General features: G+C 45.5%; 1 protein-coding gene and 1 non-coding gene across 4 annotated transcripts in view; one reads left to right on the top strand and one right to left on the bottom strand.

Annotated features, from left to right (window-relative positions):
* PDE8A (phosphodiesterase 8A) overlaps positions 1-19,627 on the bottom strand; it is a 147,427-nt gene extending 127,800 nt beyond the window's left edge. Inside the window, exons 1-2 of one of the 3 annotated variants that reach the window (XM_070775181.1) lie at positions 18,002-18,936; positions 14,878-14,982 (exon numbers count right to left, since the gene is read on the bottom strand). In XM_070775181.1, the coding sequence (XP_070631282.1) occupies positions 14,878-14,982; positions 18,002-18,208 (312 nt within the window). In that variant the 5' untranslated portion in view covers positions 18,209-18,936. Of the gene's footprint in view, positions 1-14,877; positions 14,983-18,001; positions 18,937-19,146 lie in introns of those variants that run through there. The other 2 variants (XM_070775182.1, XM_019983568.2) reach the window with 2 other exon arrangements.
* On the top strand, positions 7,413-7,532 carry LOC139178512 (U5 spliceosomal RNA). The gene has a single exon (XR_011562896.1). It is a non-coding gene; the product is annotated as a U5 spliceosomal RNA (small nuclear RNA).
* Positions 19,628-22,941: the final 3,314 nt, after the last annotated feature.

The raw sequence follows: 22,941 nt of genomic DNA, 5'->3' as shown, positions 1-22,941 counted from the left end.
AAAGGTCTTAAAACGTGCTGTACCAGAATTGTTTTTAAATCAAGACTCAAAAATAATAGATTCTCCATCTAAAAATAAACCCTAATAAAATGATCACAGATATGCATAAAAACTTAAGATCGACACGGCAGCACAGCGCTGCCATGTAAATTAGGTTTTGAATAACTTTTAATGACATGGGAAAATGCAGTGAGCTCTCTGTACCCACATGTAGAGAACCCACAGGTACACAGGGCCCACTGTGCTATACTATTTTATACAAGGGACTAGAGCATCCACGGACTTTGGCAAACCACTGGGGTCCTGGAATCAATCTCCTGAAGATACCACGGATCTTTAAAAAAAAAAAAAAAGATAACCAAGGATCGACTACAGTTTCAATTTATTATTAAATTTAAAAGTCAGGATATAAAACTGTACAAAGTACCTGCTTAAAATTTACATTTAAAAATTGATTCAATGGATACACACTACTATATATAAAATTATAAACAACGAGGACCTACTGTATAGCATAGGGAACTATATGCAATATCCCATAATACTCTATAATGGAAAAAAATTTGGAAAGGCTATATATATATATAACTGAATCACTTTGGTGTACACCTGAAAACTGTAAATCAATTCTGTGTGTGTGTGTGTGTGTGTGTGTGTGTGTGTTAGTTGCTCAGTTGTGTCTGACTCTTTGCGACCCCATGGACTGTACTGTAGACCACCAGACTCCTCTGTCCATGGAATTCTCCAGGCAAGAATACTGGAGTGGGTTGCCATTCCCTTCTCCAGCGGAGCCTCCCGACCCAGGGATCAAATCCAGTCTCCTGCATTGCAGGTAGATTCTTTACTGTCTGAGCCACCAGGGAAGATTAAATCAACTATACTTCAATTAAAAAAAAATAGCAAAAAACAATTTTTTTAATGTAAAATTTCCTATGCATGCATAAGAACAAAGAATGCAAGGAGTTACTAATATATTATGTACAAATATCTTGAAGCATATTGTCTTAAAACCAAAAGCAAATATCACAGCTCAGGGTGAAGAACGAGACATGTTGCTATTAACATCAGGATAAAACGAAGATGCACATTAACACCATTATTATTTAACAAAGTTCTGAAACTCCAAGCCAATAAGAAAACAAGAGATGAAGTATTACTTTTACAAAGGAAAACACAAAACCATCAGTCAGCTAATAACGTGAACATTTACCTCAAAAACCCAAGACACTATACAGTTAAAATTCATATATTTCACAACAACAAAAGACAATCAACTGAGAAACTACACAATTGTTTACTAAATTAGGTAACATCAATATATTTCATCTAATTGAAATAGTAGATTTAATGAAGATTCTGGCTACAACAGAATTATCCTATTAATAAAAAGGAATGAGACCCATATTAAAATATTTAAAGATAAATGAATAATAAATTCATACTTATGACAGAAGAATCCTATAAAGCTACCGATTCTTCTCAAATTACAGTGGATTTAACTCCAATACAGGCTTCCCTGTTGGCTCAGACGGTAAAAGTCTGCCTATAATGCAGGAGACCTGGGTTCGACCCCTGGGTTAGGAAGATCTCCTGGAGAAGGGAATGGCAAACAATTCCAGTATTCTTGCATGGAAAACTCCATGGACAGAGGAGCCTGGTGGGCTACAATCCATGGTGTCACAAAGAATCAGACATGACTGAGTGACTTGCACTCACTAACTCCAATACAAACAAAATCTCCCCCAAATTTGAGAGTAGAACAAAATCATTCTAAAATTGATATGGAAGGATAGAGAAGAATGGGTTAAGGAAGCTTTCTTTAATGGGGCATAATAAGAAAAAGGATTAACCTTATCAGTTCAGTCGCTCAGTTGTGTCCGACTCTTTGCGACCCCATCAATCGCAGCATGCCAGGCCTCCTTGTCCATCACCAACTCCCAGAGTTCACTCAGACTCACATTCATCGAGTCAGTGATGCCATCCAGCCATCTCATCCTCTGTCGTCCCCTTCTCCTCCTGCCCCCAATACCTCCCAGCATCAGAGTCTTTTCCAATGAGTCAATTCTTTGCATGAGGTGGCCAAAGTACTGGAGTTTCAGCTTTAGCATCATTCCTTCCAAGAAATTCCAGGGCTGATCTCCTTCAGAATGGACTGGTTGGATCTCCTTGCAGTCCAAGGGACTCTCAAGAGTCTTCTTCAACACCACAGTTCAAAAGCATCAATTCTTTGGCGCTCAGCCTTCTTCTTCTTAACCTTATCAGACACTATTAAAACATATAAAGCTATAAAAATGAAGTCAGTGCTGTAACAGGGCGAGTAAGTATAGGTAATTAAAAATAGTGCAAAGATATGATAAAGGTGAGAGTATAAATCAACTGCGAATAAAAATAATCATCCACATAAAAAGATGCTGGAATAATGACTATTTTGGAGAGTTATGTCCACCAGGGAAGCCCTAAAAGTAATATTTTAAAACCCAACACATTCATTACCATTTGAGGCACCAACTCCTTACTATTAAAACTGTTAAAGGGAAAAATCAAGCACTTATACCTTATACTTATACCTTTCCAATAGGAACTGTATCTTATAGTAGTGACAGGCCTAACTGTTGAAGAAACTTCTGCTTTACAGAAGAACACTAACTACTTCATGGAAAAGTAAAATGAATTGGGAAACATCATTTCCTAATACCAGGGAGAACTGTTACTTTAGATAAGGATTATCAAGTGGTGCTATAAAGGAAGGGAGGCAGGGAGAAAGAGAAAGCTTAGGTGAACAGCTTATGGTGAATTAAACATTTGTAGGCACTTCCCTGGGGGTCCAGTGGTTAAGACTCCACACTTCGCCGAAGAGGGTGCAGGCTGATCCCCCATTGGGGAACTAAAGTCACAAATGCCCTGGGGCACAGCCAAATCAATAAATAGACAGATACACTTTAAACACACACACACACACATCTATATTATGCCAAGGGCCACAAGGTCACCTTCTAGTCATATGAAGAGAATCTACAAGTTCTAGTGGAGTAATCAGATGGTCATCACCCTAACCCAGCAGTCAATCTGAGCATCTGTAATGGTGGGCCAACAGGACATCGTGTATTTTCTGATGTGATTTGTGACTTGCCAATGATACAGCCTAACCCAAAACATCTAACTTTAATCCATGTTGGATGTGATTTCTAGTTTATAGGAAATACAGCAGATAGAGGGGAAAAGAAGGAACCAGTAAGATGAATCCAGAAATCAGGACCAAGGAAGTGGTCAGGTCTCTTCAACAACTCAGTGTAATGTAAAAGGTGGGGATGGGCAGGCTAGTTTAAAAGCAAGGTAAGGGTCATGAGAAGCAGATGCAATGCAGGAGACATTTCTGGGATCACTGGGGATATTGGTATGGTATGATACAGCTATTAGATAAAACAAATTACTGAAATGGAAATATGCAGATTACTGGCTGCAAAAAGTCTATTGCCAAACAGTATGTACTTATGGTGGTTCCTCAAAAGATTAGAAACAGAATTACTGTATGATCCAGCAAGTTCACGCCCCAAAAGAATTGAAAGCAGGAATTCATAGATATGTATACCCATGTCTGTATGCAGCGTTATTCACAATAACCCGGACGCAGAAGCAATCCAAGTGTTCATCAATGGATGAACGGATAAACTAAATGTGGTGTGTGCATACAATGGGATATTATTCAGCCCTAGAAACGAAACTCTGATACATGTTACAACATGGATGAACCCTGAAGACACTGTATTATGTGAAATCAGACAGTGACAAAGTATGTGCTCTATGGTTCCACTTACATGAGGGACCTAGGGTAGTCCAAAGGGAATGGTGGTTGCCAGAGGCTGGGGAGGAGGAAATGAGGAGTTTAACGTCTGAAGTTTTAGCTTTGGAAGATCAAAGGGTTCTAGAGGTTGACAGAGGTGGAGACTGTAGAAAAATGTGAATGTACTTAATGCCACTCAATTGTACACTTAAAAGTGATTAAACTGGTAAATGTTATGTATACTTTATAATTTTTTTTAAAAACCATTATGTACTGTGTAATCTAATTTCAGTGGAAAAATGTAATTATATACAAAGATAGATGGGGGGAGGACAGGGAGACAGGGGAGGGGGAGAAGGAGAAGGAGATGGAGGGGGAGATAAAGAATCTGGAAGGACATGTACTAACATGTTATAGTAAGTGATCTCTAGCTGTGGAGGCACTAGCTAATTTTCCATACTCTGTACTGCCTCTGTAGTAAGATAGGATGTTGTATAAAGCAAATAGGAAAAAACATAAAAGGAAGAGTATAGATTTGATTTCACAAAAATATAAAATGTTTACAATTTTAAAAATAAAATATTCAGTAAAGAGAAAAAGACTAGAGAAAAAGATATGCAATAAGCATGAGTGATCAAAACTTAATTCCCAAACACATTAGAAAGCTCTTATAAAATTTTTTAAATTCTAAAACCCAGAGAAATAGGCAACAGACATAAATTCAGTGAAGGCAAAGTTCAAGTGTTCAAAACACACTTGGAAAATAAAAAGGTAACCATAAATGAAATAAATTATAACTAAAATACCAATACAAAATATCACTCTCCCACAATCGGATTGTTGAAAGCCTAAGAAGCACTATCATATACTCCTGTGATATTAAAATTTGATCACATCTTTCTGGAGGGCAAGTTAACAATGTGGATCATGAGCCTTTAAAAGTTAACAGTCATGGGACTTCCTGGTGTGCAATAGGTAAGAATCCGCCTGCCAATGCAGGGGACACGGGTTCCATCCTTGATCCAGCAAGACTGCACATGCCTCAGGGCAACAATGCCCGTGTGCCGCAAATGCTGAGCCCACGCACCTAGAGCCTGTGCTTGAAGCAAGAGAAGCCTCCTCAATCAGAAGCCCACACACCACAGCAAACAGCTGCCCTGGCTCCCAGCAACTAGAGAAGCACGGCGCAGCAACAAAGACCCAAACAAAAAAGTTAATAGTCACAGTACTATGAATCACTCATACGTGAAACAGATGAATCTCAAAAACATAATGCGAAGTGAAAGAAATATTATATAAAAGATTGTATACTACATACTTCCACTTACTGCGAAACTCTTAAACAGACAAAGCTCATCTGTGGTGGGGAAAAAAATGAAAAGGTGGTTGCAAGGATGGCAGGAAAAGAGCCTGGGAAGGAGCAAGAGTGAACTTTCTGGAAAGACAATATTCTAACCTTGACAGAGGTTTGACTTACACAGATAAATGTATGCATCTGTCAAAACTCAGCAAATGCACAATAAATGTTTATGCATTTGACTGCATATAAATTTTATCTCAAAAGAAAAATCTAAATACTGGACTAATTAATGATATACACACTGCAATATTTTAGGCAAAGTCTGCTGCTGCTGCTGCTGCTGCTGCTAAGTTGCTTCAGTCGTGTCCGACTCTGTGCGACCCCACAGACGGCAGCCCACCAGGCTCCCCCGTCCCTGAGATTCTCCAGGCAAGAACACTGGAGTGGGGTGCCATTTCCTCCTCCATAGGCAAAGTACAGATGTCTGCAATTACTTTAAAATGCATCAAAGGAAAAAAAAATAAAATAAAATGCATCAAAGGAAAAGGAAGTAGAGACGACAGAGACTGACACACGCTTGTCTCCTGGTTTCTGTGGGCACTGCTTTCAAGACTCCCTCAGATACCAAGCCCATGGATGCAAAAGTCCCTTATATGAGAGGCACCGAAGTTACACATAACCTAAGTACAGCCTTCTGTATGCTTGTACTTTGAATGGCTTCTAGATTACTTATACTACCTAATACTATGTAAATGTTACATAAATTGCTGGAAACACAATGTAAAGGATATGTAAATCATTACCACAAGGCAAATTCAAGTTTTGCTTTTTGGAACTTTCTAGATTTCCCCTATCACCCCCTCTCACACCCTCAATGGTTGAATCCCCAGAGGTAGAACCCATGGAAACAGATGGATGAGCATATATGATAAAGTACAGTAAAGAACATATATGATGCAACATATATGCAAGTAGAGTAAAATGCTACCATAAAATACAGGAGTTTGGGGTATACAAGTGTTCACTGCAAAATTCCTTCAAGAATTTTGACATAGTGTCTAATGAAATGTTAGAAATATTAGAAATACTAAATAATAGTCAATAGCCACAAGGCAGTCCTCTGGAGTGCTGGAATATTCCCTCCTGGTCTGGGTGGTCATTATATGTAGCATATATGGGTACAATTCAATCAAGCCACACTCTTTAAGATTCTATATACTTTGCTAACTGCATTTATACGTCAAAAAATGTTTAAATAAACAGCATTCAGAATAGGACTTCAAAGCATATGTAATTAATATACTCAAAAAGATAACAGAGTATGCTCTAACCAAAAAAGAAAGAAAACCATGAATTAGCAGTTATAAAAAGCACACACCATAAATCTTGAACACAGAAACTGCAGCATTTAAAAACTCAATGGACTAGATAGCTGAGCAGACCCTGAGGAATGACTCAGTGAGCTAAGAGAGTTCAAAAACCTTTACAGATGCCAGCACAGAGATGGGGAAGCACAAGTAGTAAAGAAATACAGCACAAAGATGTGCCTAACTCCCATAGTGGGAGCAAGCTGCAGAAGGGGAGTGAGGAATGGAAGAGCACCAATCCAAAGAACAGCTAAGTGTTTCCTAGAACTAATAAAGAACAAGTAAAGAATAAAACTATCAAGAAATATTTTAATTAATCTACATGAATGCAAGGCAACACCACCAATTTACGCGTTATCTATCTCCTGATTATGCAATTCAAGTGATCCATGTCCTTTTGCAAGTTTTCTAAGAAGAATATTACTTTTGTAATGAGAAAAATAAAAGCTTACTTTTCTTGTTTTGGTTTGTGGGGTTTTTTGTTTTCTATTTCACTTTTAATTGGAGGGTAACTGCTTTACAATATTGTGTTGGTTTCTGCCGTACTACAATGTCAGTCAGCTCTAAGTATACACACGTCCTCTCCCTCTTGAGCCTCCCTCCCACCCCTCCATGCTGTCACAGAGCACTGGGTTGAGCTCCCTGTGTTATAGAGTAACTTCCTATTAGCTATCTATTTTACATATGGTAATATATATGTAAACACTTATGAAATAAATCCAGAACCACGAGACAAGAAAGGCTTTTCTAAAAACTCCCCAGCCTCTCTTTCCTCTGGCTTCTACCCTATGCTATTACAAGAACCTGCTGCTGAAATAAGTTACCACGACCTTGGGCAAGTCATTTGATCTCTTTAAAGTTCTGCTTCTTTTAGGTCTTCAACAGGGAAAATAACACTGTCCTTTCTACTTCACAGGAGTTTGGAGAACATCAAATGAGATAATGGATAAAAACTGCACTCAGTATAATCTGATTTCTCTTCAGATCAAATAAATCTTTCCCCTTTTAATGAAGATTTCCATGGAGAGAAACAATTCTGAGATTCACAGTCCAAGAGAACAAATTTCTTGTTACCAAAGGGGAAAGAGGGGAGGGATAAATCTGGAGTTTGGGATTAGCAGATACAAACTACTACATATAAAATAAACAAGGTCCTATTACTATATAGCACAGGGAACTATATCCACTAACTTGTAATAAACTACAATGAAAAAGGATATATATATAAACTTGTTCACTTTGCTGTCCCCCAGAAACTAATACAGTGGAAAGCAACACAAAGTGCAAACCAACACAACAGTGCAAACCAACTATATTTCCATTTTTAAAAACCAGCAGCCAGTCACCTGGACAGCACAGTACAAACGGAGGCAGGCCATCAGTCCTGAGCTGCAGACCCCGTCTGCACCGCCCCTCACCCCTCACCCTCACCCCTCACCCGCTGAACCCACTCCACTCCCCAGCCGGCTGGCGGGCAGGCCCTGCCTCCCTTCCCAGAGCACTGCACCACACCTTGCGCCTGGCCCAGCACCACAGCCCCGAGACACGCCCCACCTCCAGCGTCAGTGCATCTTCCTCCTAAAACTTCATATAATATATTCATCCTGCAACCACAGTGTTGAAAATGAAAATGCTGAGGTTCAGAGGATGGACTCCAAACGCCTCATCCTGGCTTTCAAGCCTCCCCTCCTGCCCCTGGTCAACTCCTCACTGCCTGTGGAACAGTCAACTCTCTACCCACCCAAGTCCTCGGGTCTTCTGAGCCAAGCCCCAGGCAGGCCAAGCCCCTCCCGCCTTCCGCCCTCTGCACCGATGATGGGCCCAGACCAAGATCCTGCCTGTTCCCTGAACACCCACTCCACCCCTCAGGCGCCACCCTCACTTCCAGGTCACAGGCCCCACCTTTCCAGGGAAGACTACTACTGTCCTGAGGGCAGGGCCTCCTGCTTGGCTCCAGATCTTCTGTAGGAGGCACTCAAATCAACCTGCCAATCATTTCAGTCTGTAAAATAAACTTTCTCTGCCTAACTGAATTTTATAGTAATTATTTCTCTGGGTTTTCTTTACAGTTTTAATATAATATGCATGTGCATATCACATACATTCCTACATAATATACTGCTTAGCTATTAATCTTTAAAAGGGTCACACTTTACAAAGTCTTCTCTAAGTTTTCTTTCAACATTGTTTTGAGACTGGTCTATGTTGACACCGGTAGCTATAAGCTATAAGCCATTCATTTTTTTGCTCGTTTTCCCTGAACTTTGAACTTTCTCTTTTGTATTAGGGTGTAGCCAATTAACAATGTGATAGTTTCAGGTGAACAGCAAAGGGACTCAGCCACACACATGTATCCATTCTCCCCCAATCCCCACTGCCGTCCAGGCTGGCACATAACACTGAGTTCCATGTTAAGCCATTCATTTTCAAAGCTGAAAAGCATTCTTTTGCACAGTACAACTTATTCATCCATTATGTTGCTGAGGGATACTTGTGTTTTATCAAAAAGGTTGCTATTATCAATAAAAGCAATGCACCTATGAACATTCTTATCCATATCTCAGCACACATGTATTTCTAGGGTTAAAACTGCCAGGTCACAGGGTCGCATGTTTAGCTCTCCTTGGTAATGACAATGGTTTTCCAAGCAGTTGAACTGATTTACACTTTTACTTACACTGTTGAAGAATTCCTCAAAAATACTGTCAGGTTTTTAGAAGACACGGAAGCAACCTAAACATCCACCAACAGAGGGATGGATAAACAAGATGTGGTACATAAATACAATGGAGTATTACTCAGCCATTAAAAAAAAATGGAATAATGCTATTTGCACCAATATGGATTGAATCTAGAGACTGTCATACTGAGCGAAATAAGTCAGACAGTGAAGGAGAAATATCGTATGACATCCCTTACATGTATAATCTAAAAAGAAATGATACAAATAAACTTTAAAAACAGAAAGAGACCCACAGACTTGGAGAACAAATTTATGGTTGCCGGGGTGGAGGGAGGCATGGGGGGCAGGGTTAATTGGGGAGTTTCGGACACACACACACACACTGATGGGTTTGAAATGGACAGCCAACAAGGACCTGTTGTATAGCACGTGAAACTCTACTCAGTGCTGAGTGGTGGCCTGGACGGGAGGGAGATCTGAGGGAGAATGGATATGTGTGTATGTATGGCTGGGTCACTTCACTGTTCACTTGAAACTGTCACAACACTGTTAATCAGCTATACCTCAGTACAAAATAAAAAGTTAAAATACTGTAAGGCTTTTAAACATTTGCCCATTTGGTGGGTATAAAATGTTATTTCATTGTGGTTTTAATTTGCATTTCTCCAATGAGGCTGACATTTTTCACACATTTATTGGCCATTTGGTTTCCTCTTTAATGAGCTCCTTGTCCAAGTCTTTGCTTATTTTTCAATTAAACTTTTTCTTACCTATTGTAGGAGTTCTATATATATTCTGAATACTAATCCTTCATTGGTATTAGGTGTTGCAAATGTCATCTTTCAGTTTATGGTTTCCTTCCTTTTCACTCTCTTTTGCTGAGAAGTTCTTTATTTTAACCTACTTGAATTTATCACCCTTTTCCTTCCAGGTAAATGCTTTGAGTAACTTATTTAGTGCAAACAGGAGACTTTCTCATTTGGGCTTCCCTGGTGGCTCAACGGTAAAGAATCCACCTGCCAATGTAGGAAGCATTGGGTTCAATCCCTGGGACAGTTAGATCCCTTGGAGAAGGAAATGGCAACCTACTCCAGTATTCTTGCCCAAGAAATCCTATAGACAGAGGAGACTGGCGGGCTACAATCCATGGGGTGGCCAGAGAGTCGGAGGTGACTTAGCGACTGAACAACAGAACCCAGAAACCGTGATGACACATTTATATTTCCTTTTAATATACTGTTAAAATGAAAACTTCAAAAAAGGAAGTTATATAAACAATTAACACATGAAAACATTCACAAAATGATTAGCCATCAAGGAAATGAAAATCAAAACCACAAGGACATATCACTACACACCCACCAGAATGGCTAAAATTAAGACTGATAACACCAAACTGGGGCAAGGATGTAGACCAACCAAACTTTCATTATACTCTGTTAGTGGGAAGGTGAAACTGGGGAACCCTGAAGAAAGGTCAAGCAGTTTCTTAGAAAGCTAAACATAATAGATAATAGCTATCCTATGACCCAGCAATTCCACTTCTTGACATTAACCCAAGAAAGATGAAAGTACATGCCCACGTAGTAATTTATACCAAAATATTCATAGCAGCTGTACTCTTAATAGCCGAAAATGGAATGCAGGCCTAGCATCCACTGACAAGAGAATGAGTACGTGAGCTGTGATCTAGTCACACAACAGAGTACGACTCAGCAAGAAGGAGCCACCTACTGACCCATGCGACACAGATGAGTCTCAAAAATACTATGCTGAAGCCTTAGACAAAAGAATACATTCAAGGCTCTATCTCTATGAAGCCTAGAATAGGCAAAAATACTTTATAATGGAAAAAAATATAAGAACTGTGGTTGCTGATGGGTAGGGTTAGGAATGGAGAAGGAGCACAGAGAACTTTCTGGGGTGACAGTAATATTCTGTATCCTGACAGAGATTCTGCATTACATAAGCATACACATTTGTCAAAAAAAAGAGACAAATTTTGAATTCTAGGTGATATACATAGTGAAGTGTTTAGGAGTTAAGTATATTGATGTATGCAACTTACTTGGAAATGGCTCCAAAAATAAAACAGATTTCTGGGTGGACAGAGAATGATAAAGCAAACGAAGGCAAGTGTTGCCTATAGAATCTTGGTGGTGGGTACACACGTGAGAATTCTTTCAACTTTGCTATATGTTTGAAATTTTTCAAACTAATAAAATATTAGGGGAAAGATAAAAATATATTTTTAAAAGGAAGAGATTTGCTTTAAAAAAGAAGCAGATAGAGGGTTTCCCTGGCAGTCCAGTCCACACTGCCAATGTAGGTGGCTTGGGTTCAACCCCTGGTCGGGGAACTAAGATCTCCCACGCTGTGCTGCACAGTCAAAAAAAAAAAATTAAATATAAGCAAATATATTTAAGCAAAGTTTGTCCTTGAAAAAGGTACCTGAAAGAAAAAGATCAATCCTTACATGTACTGGTGCTTTGGAATTAACAAAACATATGCACACAGACTATTTTAAATGATCTTCACCAAAATCCAGGTATTCTAGTCTCATTTTATGCTTGAGAAAATGTGGGTCAGAACTTGCTAAATATCACACAGCTGGTACCTCATGGTGCTGGCTTTAAAAACACACACCTGTGGCTCCTCCACTTCTCTTCTTTCCAACACACCTCACTTGGGAGCCGCTATAAACCTCAAACATGTGAAGACCGTGTGGAAACCGTCCATGGGCCTCCAGCCCTTCGCTCGTCCCAGGAGCAAAGGACAAGGCTGAAGCAGTGCTGCACTGACGTGCAGGACACGAAAGGGAGATGCATGCTGACAGGCAACGAGCACCATCTTAACTGAAGGTGAATTTTCAACCCACACAGAATAAAAGCGGACCGTTCCCGCTCTGTCCATGGGGTTCTCCAGGCAAGAATACTGGAGTGGGTTGCCATGCCCTTCTCCAAGGGATCTTCCCGACCCAGAGACTGAACCCGGGTCTCCTGCATTGCAGGCAGACTCTTTACTGTCTTAGCCACCAGGGAAGTCCTGGTGTTCTTTGAGCCCATCCAGAAAGTGTGGGGAAAGCTGAGCTTGCCTTTCCGTCTACGCGGATGAGGCCTGTAGCAAAGAAACTCCAGCACAAGACTTGTCAAAACAGCTCTCTCCCAAGATAGTCCAGCACTCATCTTATAGAGCAGAACAGAAGCAGAGCAGAGGGACGGGACCCAGGCACGTTTGCTCAACCCTGACACGGCCAACATGAGAGGCAAAAGCTTTACTGATCACCCTGCAGATTAATCACTGGCTTCAGGGTATTTTGGCTTTTTGTTAAAGCATAACACACCCCAATAATTTCTGTTAAATTTAAACAGGTGAGATAGATCCATGGAATAGAAATAAAAGCCCTTTCAGCCTTAGAGATGGGTGTATTTATCCAAACACCTACTCAGTGCACCAAACGCTTTGGGAACTGTACTGAAACCAGTGCATAGCCCCTGCCCTCCAGAGGCCTATCATCAAGCAGCAGGCTTGGGAGAGAAATCTGAGCCCACGAGAGCTATAGGAGAGGTGGCAAGAGCAGAGGAGAGTGCAAGTGCAACCGAGGGCTCAAGACAGGACATGTATGTGTGGAACTGGGGGCAGAAGAAGGGGTGAGGGGTTGCCCTCCAGGCTGGCTCCTACGGAGGTCCTAGCTAAGGAAGGCTACCTGCAGCCTGAGCAGGAAAGGGAGGAGAAAGCAGCCCCAAGGGATGCCTGCCGACTGATTATAGAGAGTTAAGAGGGGAGATTAGAGGCATTACCTGGGACAGGGCCAAATACAGCTGCAACATCCACAGACATGAGAACCTAAGCTAGGACTGGATCTCCACAGTAAATCAAGACTTGAAATTTTAATAACAGATTCAGGATGCCTGCTTAAAGCCCAGGTGGACCCACGATGCTCATAGCTGAGTGGGAGGCCAGAGAATGGTGGATGTAACACTGGGACAGGTGGTTGGTTATCAGAGCAACCAGCCAGGAGATAAGCACCAGGAACAACGGATTTGCATCCCTGCTTAACTGTTTGCCCAGGGTGAGTTTCTAACCTCTGGCACCTTATCTGCAGAAAGGAAATGACACCAGCCACCTCAGAGGGCTGAAGAGAGATAAGGTCCGCAAGGCATCCAGCAAAGTGCCTACAATACAGGAGGCATCGAGGAAAGCCAGGTGCAACTCGGACGAAGAGCTTGCACTCCAGAACCTCAGAGTCCGAGGCCTCCTACCACCGACCCCTGTGCACGGAGAAACCAGGCGGGAGCCACCAACGGTGGACACACCCAAGGGCTCACCCATGTGCCAGTCAACTTCTCCCTCTGTTCTCTGATTTCTTTTTAATTTTTAAAAATACTCTGTCCTTTAAGGCATTTTAGGTAATTCTGAGATGACTGCCTCACCCCATGGCCTCACATCCCGAACCATCCCCTACGGAAGAACCCAATCCAAACAGGCAAGCAGTCCAAGGGGTCACCAGCATCACAAGACACTTGACAGGGAACGTTTGTGCCAGAAGGGACCGAACACTCACTTCAGCAAGGAGACAGTCAAGGCCGGCCAAGGGTAGGTCTGAGCTGACAGAGCTGTGACCTTCATCACATCACGCTTTTACAGTTATGGTGGTAATGACATTAAGCACTAAAAAAAAAAGTGTATAATACAAAATATTTTATGTATATAATAGGCATTCAAGAAAATTTAAAAAGCAGTTATCTTTATAGCTAGGCTTAGCAAGATAATGAGATTCTATATACCAAAAGGCATAAGAACACAAGGGATTAGAGAACTCAGAGCCCATGAGCTCAAGATAAAATTCTAGTCACTTACTTCAGGAACAGAAAGTTGGGTCCCATTTTCTCAACTATGCTTTTACAGGGAAACTTTCAGTACTTTATATAATCTATAATTCAAGGGTCAATGACCCTAACTTGGGGTGGGGGGGGGCGGTGCAGGGAGAGTGGTCACTCAGGTCACACAAAAAGAAGACTTCACTTTCTTTTAGGGAAATATAAGAGTTGGATTAATCCACTCTATATATTAACAGCAGACAACAAATTTTACTCCAGAGCTAGGAAACACTAAGAAACCAGCAAATTTTGATGGCCTAGGATGATTCATGTCACCAATTTTATGGAGGATGGTGGGCTGGCGGGGAAAAGGAGGGAGAAAACACTGGGAAGAAGGAGAAGGTGGTGAAAAATTAGAGAAAACTAGGTGGAGGGAAAGAAAATGACACAGCAAATACTAGAGAAGGACAAACGGCGAGTCAGCCTGAGAGCTGACGGCAGTAACCCCTGGTCAGAGGTCAGCGTTGGCCGCGCTGTTACCGGTCACCTCTGTGTACTGCCCACCCGGCTGCACTAATCCTTAAGTCTTCACGGGGAAATCTGGGCTCACCAGAGCAAAGACGGATTATTTCCTGGGTACAAAAGCGCTGAAAGAGGAATACCAGACACTTGCAAAAACTCAAGTCTAAATTCTACAGCCTTCACTCTAGTTAAAACTGGCTTCTATTTCTCCTTTACTAGGACTGGCTGGATTTTCCACTTCTAACAGCCTAGTTCACACAATTCTCCAATTCAACCAATGTCTGTGGAAGGCCTACTGTCTGGGGCGGGGGAAGGGGGGTGGACAGTGGGGCGAGCACAGCAGAACAAAACAGAGGGGCTGCCCCTTCACAGGGCTGAGTGACACAGGGGGAGGGCGGACCCACCTTTAGTTGTTCCCTGCGTGTCTCCAGAAAGGGAGCGGGGGAGCAGAAGGTCTCCTTGGACACTCCCGCCCCCACACTCAGATCTTTCAAGGGCAACTCAGAGTCCTAGCCAAGGAGAAGGAAAACGGAGTAAATCTAAAGACTGACAAGAAAATATTAAATGTTACAGTTAAAGTGCACCCTGATTCAAAACAAAACAAAACTGTAAGTGTTCAAACTGAACACAGCATTCATTATCTGTAACCACAGAGACTATAACTCCTGAAATGAATAAACAGCCAGCGTATTTTTAGTAATACTTAAATGAGTTCATAAAGATGAGCCAACCTCCTGTATTACGAGATCCTGAAGTACCTTTGGAATCATTAAGAAGCAAGTTATATTTACTGAGTTGTACTGTTCAGTATATTTCTTGCACTTTGAATACTGGTTATCTCATGTTAGGAATCACGACTTAACATGTGGCCTGCCTAAGGTACACCGCAACAAATGGGCTCCATAATCAAACACGTTTGGGAAGTGTTGCACATTCTAAATACGGCTTGGAGGTTCACAATGTGTTTCAGGAAATTAAGTTTTCGACAAATCCTGTATTAAAGAAATCTGACAAATTTAGCCTGAGCCAGTATTTCCCTAACTTGACCACAGACCCTTTATTCATTTAATACTTATTAATGGTCCACAAATTGCTTCATGGAACACACGTGGGATACGCTACAGGTGCAGGGGATGCAGTGCTTAATTAATCTGAAAATACAATTGATTATCAATCTCCCAAGCATTCTGATGAACTGGTGTTTACTACATGGTATAGAAATACAAAAACTTCCCCAGTGAATTTCTGACTGGAATTCACTCAATAAGCTGACTTACTATATTTTAATAAGAAGTTATTTTTTAATGAGCTAAAATTGGATCTTTGTATGTTTATATAAGGGAATTTAAGTTCATTGTGTAATAATTTGACTTTGCTAAATTGCTGAAAGCTTATCTTCTCTAAACATGGGTTTTTAAATTTCCAGAACATACTGAGTATCTTAATTTCAGAAGACTCATTCCTTTAAAGGGAAAAATAGTGAATTAAAAATATGCTGATATTTACCTCTGCCTGTCACTTGACAGGGCGCGACCTGGCGACTAAACCACCACCATCACTTGATCTGGGCTCCCTGGTGGCTCACTAGACAGGCCTAATCACAAACATCTGTAACTGAGATGTGGCATCAACATGCTGGAGTTCATGAATAACAAGCATGGGACTATTGATTCTGTGGCTGTGGTGTTATTTATAATTTGGCTCCTCCTCTTGAAAAACTAACCTTAAATCCTGCACCGGAGGTTTTACAGAATCCAATTCCAGTGACTGAAAACGTTTCATCATTCCGTTAACAACAAAAATCAAACTCAACATTTATTTAGCACCTATTATATGCATGCCACTGGATTAAGCACTGTAATGATGAATGTATTTTTCCGGGTCCCCACTCAAGACAATGGTCTGACAAGACTCTTAGAAACTCAGGGGTTCTCCTGACAATGTGGGTGGCAGAGAGCAAACCGCTGCACTTACAGATGCTTACAAGACACCTGAGTGAATTTAGGACATCCACAACTGCCCCCAGTAGGCCAATAAGGCACAAGACTTCTTGAAAAACTACTGGTGTTAACTAAAACCTTACTATTACTTAATGCAAGATAACCAATATCAGATCTGGGTCAAAAACTTGACAGCAGTTAAAGCTTCGCTATTCAACTTCACCTGTGTAACACTTTAAAAAAAAGAAAAAGCCAGTTAGGTAGCTTACTTAACCCACAAGCATTACAAAGGTATTAAGTGCAGCTTAGGTAAGTAGTTCAAAACTATCACAGAGTTCTTCAATGACTCTAGGACTCCCAAATCGGAGGAACAGAGTGAAGCTGAATTTTCAGAGAGCGTATGAGAGGGGAAGAGTGTTGCATCTACGTTATGCAACACTGAAAAAGACTTTTCACTTTCATGTAGAAAAGGAATGATGACTGCTGGAAATTTAAGAGAGAAAATGAACCAATTTCTAACCCTCTAACTGGAAGATCTAGCAGTAAGCAAGAAAATCAAGACAATTCTACAAATTACTCTTAAAACACAGCAGCAAAGAGACTGATGAGCCTCAACAATCTATATAGCCGTGCATACAGGAATATTTCCCCCTAGATTAATACATAAACAAAAGCATGAATTCCAGCTCTAAAATTTCAAATCAGAGAACCAAAAAGCGTCTGCAGTCTGTCTTCACGAACTTTTTTTCCTTTTTTAAAAAAGGAAAAACACCTTTCCTTTAGAAAACCTTAACAAAGACGAAGCCCAGAAACTTTGGCAAAACACAGTCAAGGCAACAGGCGCTGGAGAAGACACGCAATTTAAAAAAGTTACCAAATGTCCCAGTAAGACTGGTTGATAAATTAACTTCGTTCTGCTGAATGCTTCAAAAACTGCGTTTCTGATAGTATTTTCTAATTACACAGGCTTTAAGAACAACATGTATGCTAATAAACGGGGACCTCAAATACATGTGCAATGAAGCAAAGCTGATATTCCAGATTACATTTTAAATAGTTCAAAGAAAATGGAAAACTGCAACTGCAGGCTTGCGCAAAGCCCAAACCGGGAAAACACAACTGGGCGGCAGGGTCCAGTACCCCGGCTTCGCAGGCTGGCCGCCCTTCCCTTCCACCGGGAGAACCAGAAGAACAAAGTTCACACTGACTGAACGTTCAGGGTCGCGCCAGAATATCCGGGGCGGGGGGCGTCCTCCGCACCCGCTGTCCGGCAGGGAATGGATTCAAGCGCCTCGGTCAAGTTCACAAGACGGCACGACAGACGTGCCCCAGGAACCGACGCCGCGGTTCAGGGAGCGTCCTCCTCACAACTCGGCTAAGCGGGGCCCCCAGGACCGGGGTCGGTCCTCCTCCCGGCGCCGCCCGGGCCAGGACAGTCCGCGGGCGTCTGTCAAAGCCGAGCGAGGAGGGCAACGCGGCCGAGGACCGAGCCCCGCCCGGCCCTGCGGGAAGGCTGCCGCCCCGCGGGGCCCGAGTTTCACCGCGGACCGCAGTCCCGGAGCCGCCCGCCCGCCCGGCGCCCCTTTACCTTGCTGCCGTTGCCTCCGCGAGGCTCGGACTCTGCGAGGCTGGAGCCGGGGGCCCGGGTCGAGGCGGCCGTCTTCTGGCCGGGTGGGAGGCTCGGCCCGCCGGGCGGGAGCGGCGCCGCCGCGGGGCCCGGCACGTCCTCGGCCTCCTTGCCGCCGGGGTACACCCCACGGCTCTCGGAAATGTGGATGCTCGGGGCGCAGCCCATGCTGGCGGCAGCGCCGCGGACACGCTGGCGGGCAGCCGCGATCCGGTCAGTAAACGGCCCGCCCGGCGCCTCGGGGCCGCCGCGTGCGCCGTGTCATCTCCGCCTGGGCGGGCGGCGGCGGCGAGCGCGGGTCTCCCGTCAGGAAGTGCGGCCGCCCCTTTTATCGCGGTGCGGGCGCGGCGGCGGCGGAGGCGGCTGCGGCGGCGGGGAGGGGGCGGTGGGGCGGGCAGCGCACCGCGGCCGCCCCTCCGAACATGCCCTTCCAGAGGAGGGAGCCGCCGGCCGTCTTCCCTCACATCGCCGCGCTCGCCTCGGCCGCGCCGCGCTTCCGGGGAATTTCGGGGGAGGAGATTTGCGATCTCCCGGCCCGAGAGCCGACAAGTCCCCGCCGCGCGAGCGACGCCGCCCTCGCCGTGAGGCGGCGCGACCCCCCAGGGGAGGTGTGCTCCCGGCTACGCCCGCTCCGGCTCCGGAGGCGCTGTGGCCGGCACCTCCAGAGGCCCCAGGCTCCCACGTCCCTCCGCCGGCCGCCCCACGGATAAATGCCCTTGGTCCGAGGGCTGGTGGCGGAGAAACCTAGACTAGATCTCTGGCGGTTGAGCGGTGCGGGCCGGAAGAATCCCGTCGGGACAGCAAGGCCGCGTCCACCCCGGGAGGGACGGAGGGACGCGGACCTGAGGCCGCGCCGTCGAGAAGCGCTGAAGCGGCGGCGCTCGCCCAGGAGCTGCGGGCGACGCGGCTCCGGCTCCGCATTCCGGGCCGGGTCTTGCCGGCAGCACGCCGCGCCCAGCCCCCAGCGGTGACCTCCAGCGGGTGCTGGCGTCAATGCAAAGCAGCTGGGGTGCCCGCCGCCGCCTCCCGGCTCCGCCCGCCACGGAGCATGCGCGGCCACGACGGGAGGGGCGCGCGGCCAGGCTGCCGGAGGGAAAACGACTTACCCATGGCTGCACGTGGTCACCCCTGAGCCAGTGGTCTTGATCTCCGGCCTGAGGCCACTAAAACCCATACCGCAGGGTTCGAATCCCGGCTTCGGAACTTAGCAGCTGTGTGACTTCGGTCAGGGCCCTGTCACTGAGCCATTCAAGAGCCAGGAGGGCGGGGGCGGTGACGGGTGTTACTGACTCGGGCTCAGTCCGTGTCCTCGCGCGCCAAGACCTGGAGCCCTAGGCCCGCCTACACCGGCGACTGGGAGGCTGGGATGACAAGAAGCCACATTTCGTGGAAGGCTGGGGATGCCCTCCTACTCGTCCTTAACCAGAGGAGGCCTGTGATGACGCCAGACGCGTTGGCAGAAGGGCACCCCACACACATCGCCACCCGCTCACTGTGTGACCTTGGGCGAATCCCTTAGCCTCTCTGTGCTGGGTCTCCTCCCACGATAAACTGGAGGGTGGCACCCCTGGGTGTACATCACGTACCCTGGAGTTGCCCACCTCGGACCCACCCTCACTCCCGCCCCTCCATCCCTGCGGCTCGCGGTCAGCCGAGACCCCGGCACAGCACGGCTAGTCCCTTTCCTCTGCCGCCGTCCACACCTTTCCCTAGCGCGGCCCTGGAACGACCCTGAGGTGCCGCCCACTCCCGCCTTGGTCCCGGCTACTCTGAAGACCTGGAGGGGTATTCCGGGCTGGAGTCCCTGCTGCGGCGCTGGCACTCCCGCAGGGGCTCCAGCGCCGGGTACCCTGCGGCGGCTCAGGCTTCAGGGTACCAGGGAACCGAAGATCCACAGCCCCCGTGCCCCCTCCAGCAGGGATCTTTAGGGCCCGAGGTGGGCACCGGGCAGTTCCCCGAGGGCAGCCGAGCAGAAAGGCCCGGTAACCGGGGAGCAGCTTCCCGCTACCCGCTACCGCTATCGGCCCTCTTTATTAGCCTAGCTGGCCCAATCCACTGGCACATGATTTACATTATCAAGTTCAAGCACATTTAGCAATAATCATAATACCCTCCCTGCCTTATAAAAGTACCAACGGCTTAATGACGATGTCTTAAAAGACACAAGGGATGATTTTTACTATCACCAGTAATTCTACCAAAACTGCAGTATTTTCTGCCTCAGTGCTCCTGGATTTAGAAGGTAATTTTTCCAGGCAGAACCTGACTCTTCTAAATAAAGAGTAATTGGTGAAGAAAATGCTTTCAACCATCACAGAGTTTGAAAGTCTGTCTCAAATCCTCTGTCCTCCCTGCCCTGCCTCACTGAGAAGTCTGGCCTTGATGACTACCAGCACTGACCTTGCCTCCTTCCAGCACTCCAGGGTGCCTCCTGGGCCCACCTTCTAATACAGGACATTGTTGTCCTGGCCTCTCTCTGGAAATCCTTGAGCCCTGCTCTAATTACGGGTGAGGACACTTACCCCCAGCTGACCCTGATCCCATTATCCATAGCTGGCCTCCTGCGCTGCCCTGTGCTGTCCTGAGCTGGTCACTTACCCTCTGTTCTCAGAGAACTGTTGCATAGCCACATTAACTGATTTCCAGGTCTGCAATTTAGGAATGCTAAACTTAGAGACCTAAAACCAAGAATGAAGTAGGAGAAGGCAGGAATGGTGGGAGACATTTGCCTACTTCTGGGGTCACAAGGAGCAACCCCCCACTCACTTTCATCCATACTCTGGAACTCAGTCTGGAACACTCCAGGAAGTCACAGCTTCCCCCCTCACCTCAGCTTCGACTGCCTAGCATCAATTCCACCACAGCCCTCCTTCCCTGGCCATCATCTGAACCTCAAAGTCCCTGAACACTTCTCTACCCAGTTTCCCCAGACCTCAGTGACAAGGGACACAAAAGGAGTCACGGTGACAGAACTAACCCAAACCTCACTGGCATGTGCCACTCACTGGCTCACCCAGGACTCCTGAGCCCCTGTGAAGAATCCCTCCATGTGGATGTGTGTGGAGAGAGCTCACACACAACCCCACTCCTGCTACAGGAGAAGCACCCCCAGCCATGTGGGTACCTGGAAGTTGGTGGCATGCAGGAGAACATACTCCCCCACCACCCCAATCCATTCTCCCCCACAACTGCAGGGACCCCCAAACAGGACTGCTTGACCCCCCACCAGGCTCAAACTTGTCAATGAATGTCGACTTCAGTTCTTATTCTGCATGAGGTCAACGGGACTGGGAAAGGACTCAGCCAAGGGACAGAGGCCAGCCTGGCACCCCCACTCCCACCCCCCCACACACAGGCCATTTCCAGGAGACTCCTCAGTCCTCTGACCCCCTCCCCAGTTCATGAGAGACATGAAGATGCAGCGTTCCACGCAGCTTTATTCTATGTAAAACCCAAACCAGCTCATTTCCCTCGCCTCTCACTTGTAAGCTGATCCTTTTCTTTACAACTGGTGCTCCCTCCGGCTTTATTTCCTCCCCCGGGAGTCAGCATTCAAAGGCTGCTCCTGGCAGCCATGGCACCCAGTGTTCCGCTCCTCTCCTTGCCTCCCCTGAACTGGGCTGGAAGCAGCCAAGAGCGGGAGAGATCCCACACCCTGAGGTGCGAATCCCAGTCCTGCCACACGCCCTCTCTCCAAGCCACTTTCCTTCACTGTAAATCTAGGATTAATGATATCTACCCCTCAGGGATTAAATAGGCTAACTGATGTCAGATGCCCAGAATAATTACTGAGCGCCTGTGTCTTAGCTTTTGCCAGCTTCTCCTGGGTCCTTTCAACACCATCTTCCTGCAGGCCTGCCCCTAGACTGCCAAAAACTGCTGGAGGAAATAAAATTACCCAGAGGATCCATACCACTATACATCTGTGGCGTCAGACTTCGGTTCATCTCTCTAAATTGCAAGGTTTTGTACAATGTGATTTTTAAATCTTCTTAAATCACGTTCATATGTGCTAGAAAAATAGTAAAAAAAAAAAAAAAAAAATTAAACTTAGCAGAAGTATATAAAATGTGCAGAGGCAAAGGAAAGCCTTTCTTCCTTCCCCACTCCCTTCCTTCCGTAGAGGTAACTATTGTCAACAGTTTGGACCATATGCTACCAGACCTGTTTCTATGTTAAATAATCACACACACACACACGCACACACACAGCTATTAGAATATCACAAGCAGGGCTGCAGTGAACATCCTCGAATGCATCTTTTTATGTTAAGATGGACTCCTAAAAGTTGAATTGTTTGGTGAAAAAGTATGTACCCTCTCATCCCATCCCAGCTCCAGAAGGGATGGAAGGAAATGAAAACATAGAGCTGGGCTAGCTGTGCGATTGAAAGGGGGAACCCTTTAGCCACGCCCTCTGCACCTGGGTAGGGAGGATCTAGCCACCCCAGATACAAAACTTCTGTTGATCACCCTTTCCAGGCCCCTGGCCGGCTTACATTCATCTCTCTCCGTACTCCCAAGCCCTGAGTACTGTGTTTGAATGTTCCTGCCTTTCTCGGGTAAGGGACTGGGTGATCCACCCTGAGGGCCAGAACCACAAGGAGAGAGCAGCAGTTCCCACAGGTGAGGACGGCAGAGAGAAGCCCCCGGATGCTGTCCTCTGACTCCACAACCCAGGCGCACCCCAGCACTTCTCTCCTCTGGCTCTGGACCTTGGTACTCAGGATTCTCCTGGAGCTTAGAACTGACCACCCACTATGCACCCCTTTCTCAGAATGACCATATTCGCTCCTGCCATCTCAGACTCCCCAACAAGGGGGCTCTGCCTCCAGTGCTGGCTCCCCGCCACCCTTGACTCCAACCACACTCTCCCACCAGGTCAGGGGGTCACACCTCTCC

The sequence above is a fragment of the Bos indicus genome, chromosome 21 (assembly GCF_029378745.1).
Source record: "Bos indicus isolate NIAB-ARS_2022 breed Sahiwal x Tharparkar chromosome 21, NIAB-ARS_B.indTharparkar_mat_pri_1.0, whole genome shotgun sequence".
Lineage (NCBI taxonomy): Eukaryota > Metazoa > Chordata > Mammalia > Artiodactyla > Bovidae > Bos > Bos indicus.
Note: the sequence above shows the minus strand (reverse complement) of the source record. Positions and strands in the feature narration are given on the sequence as shown.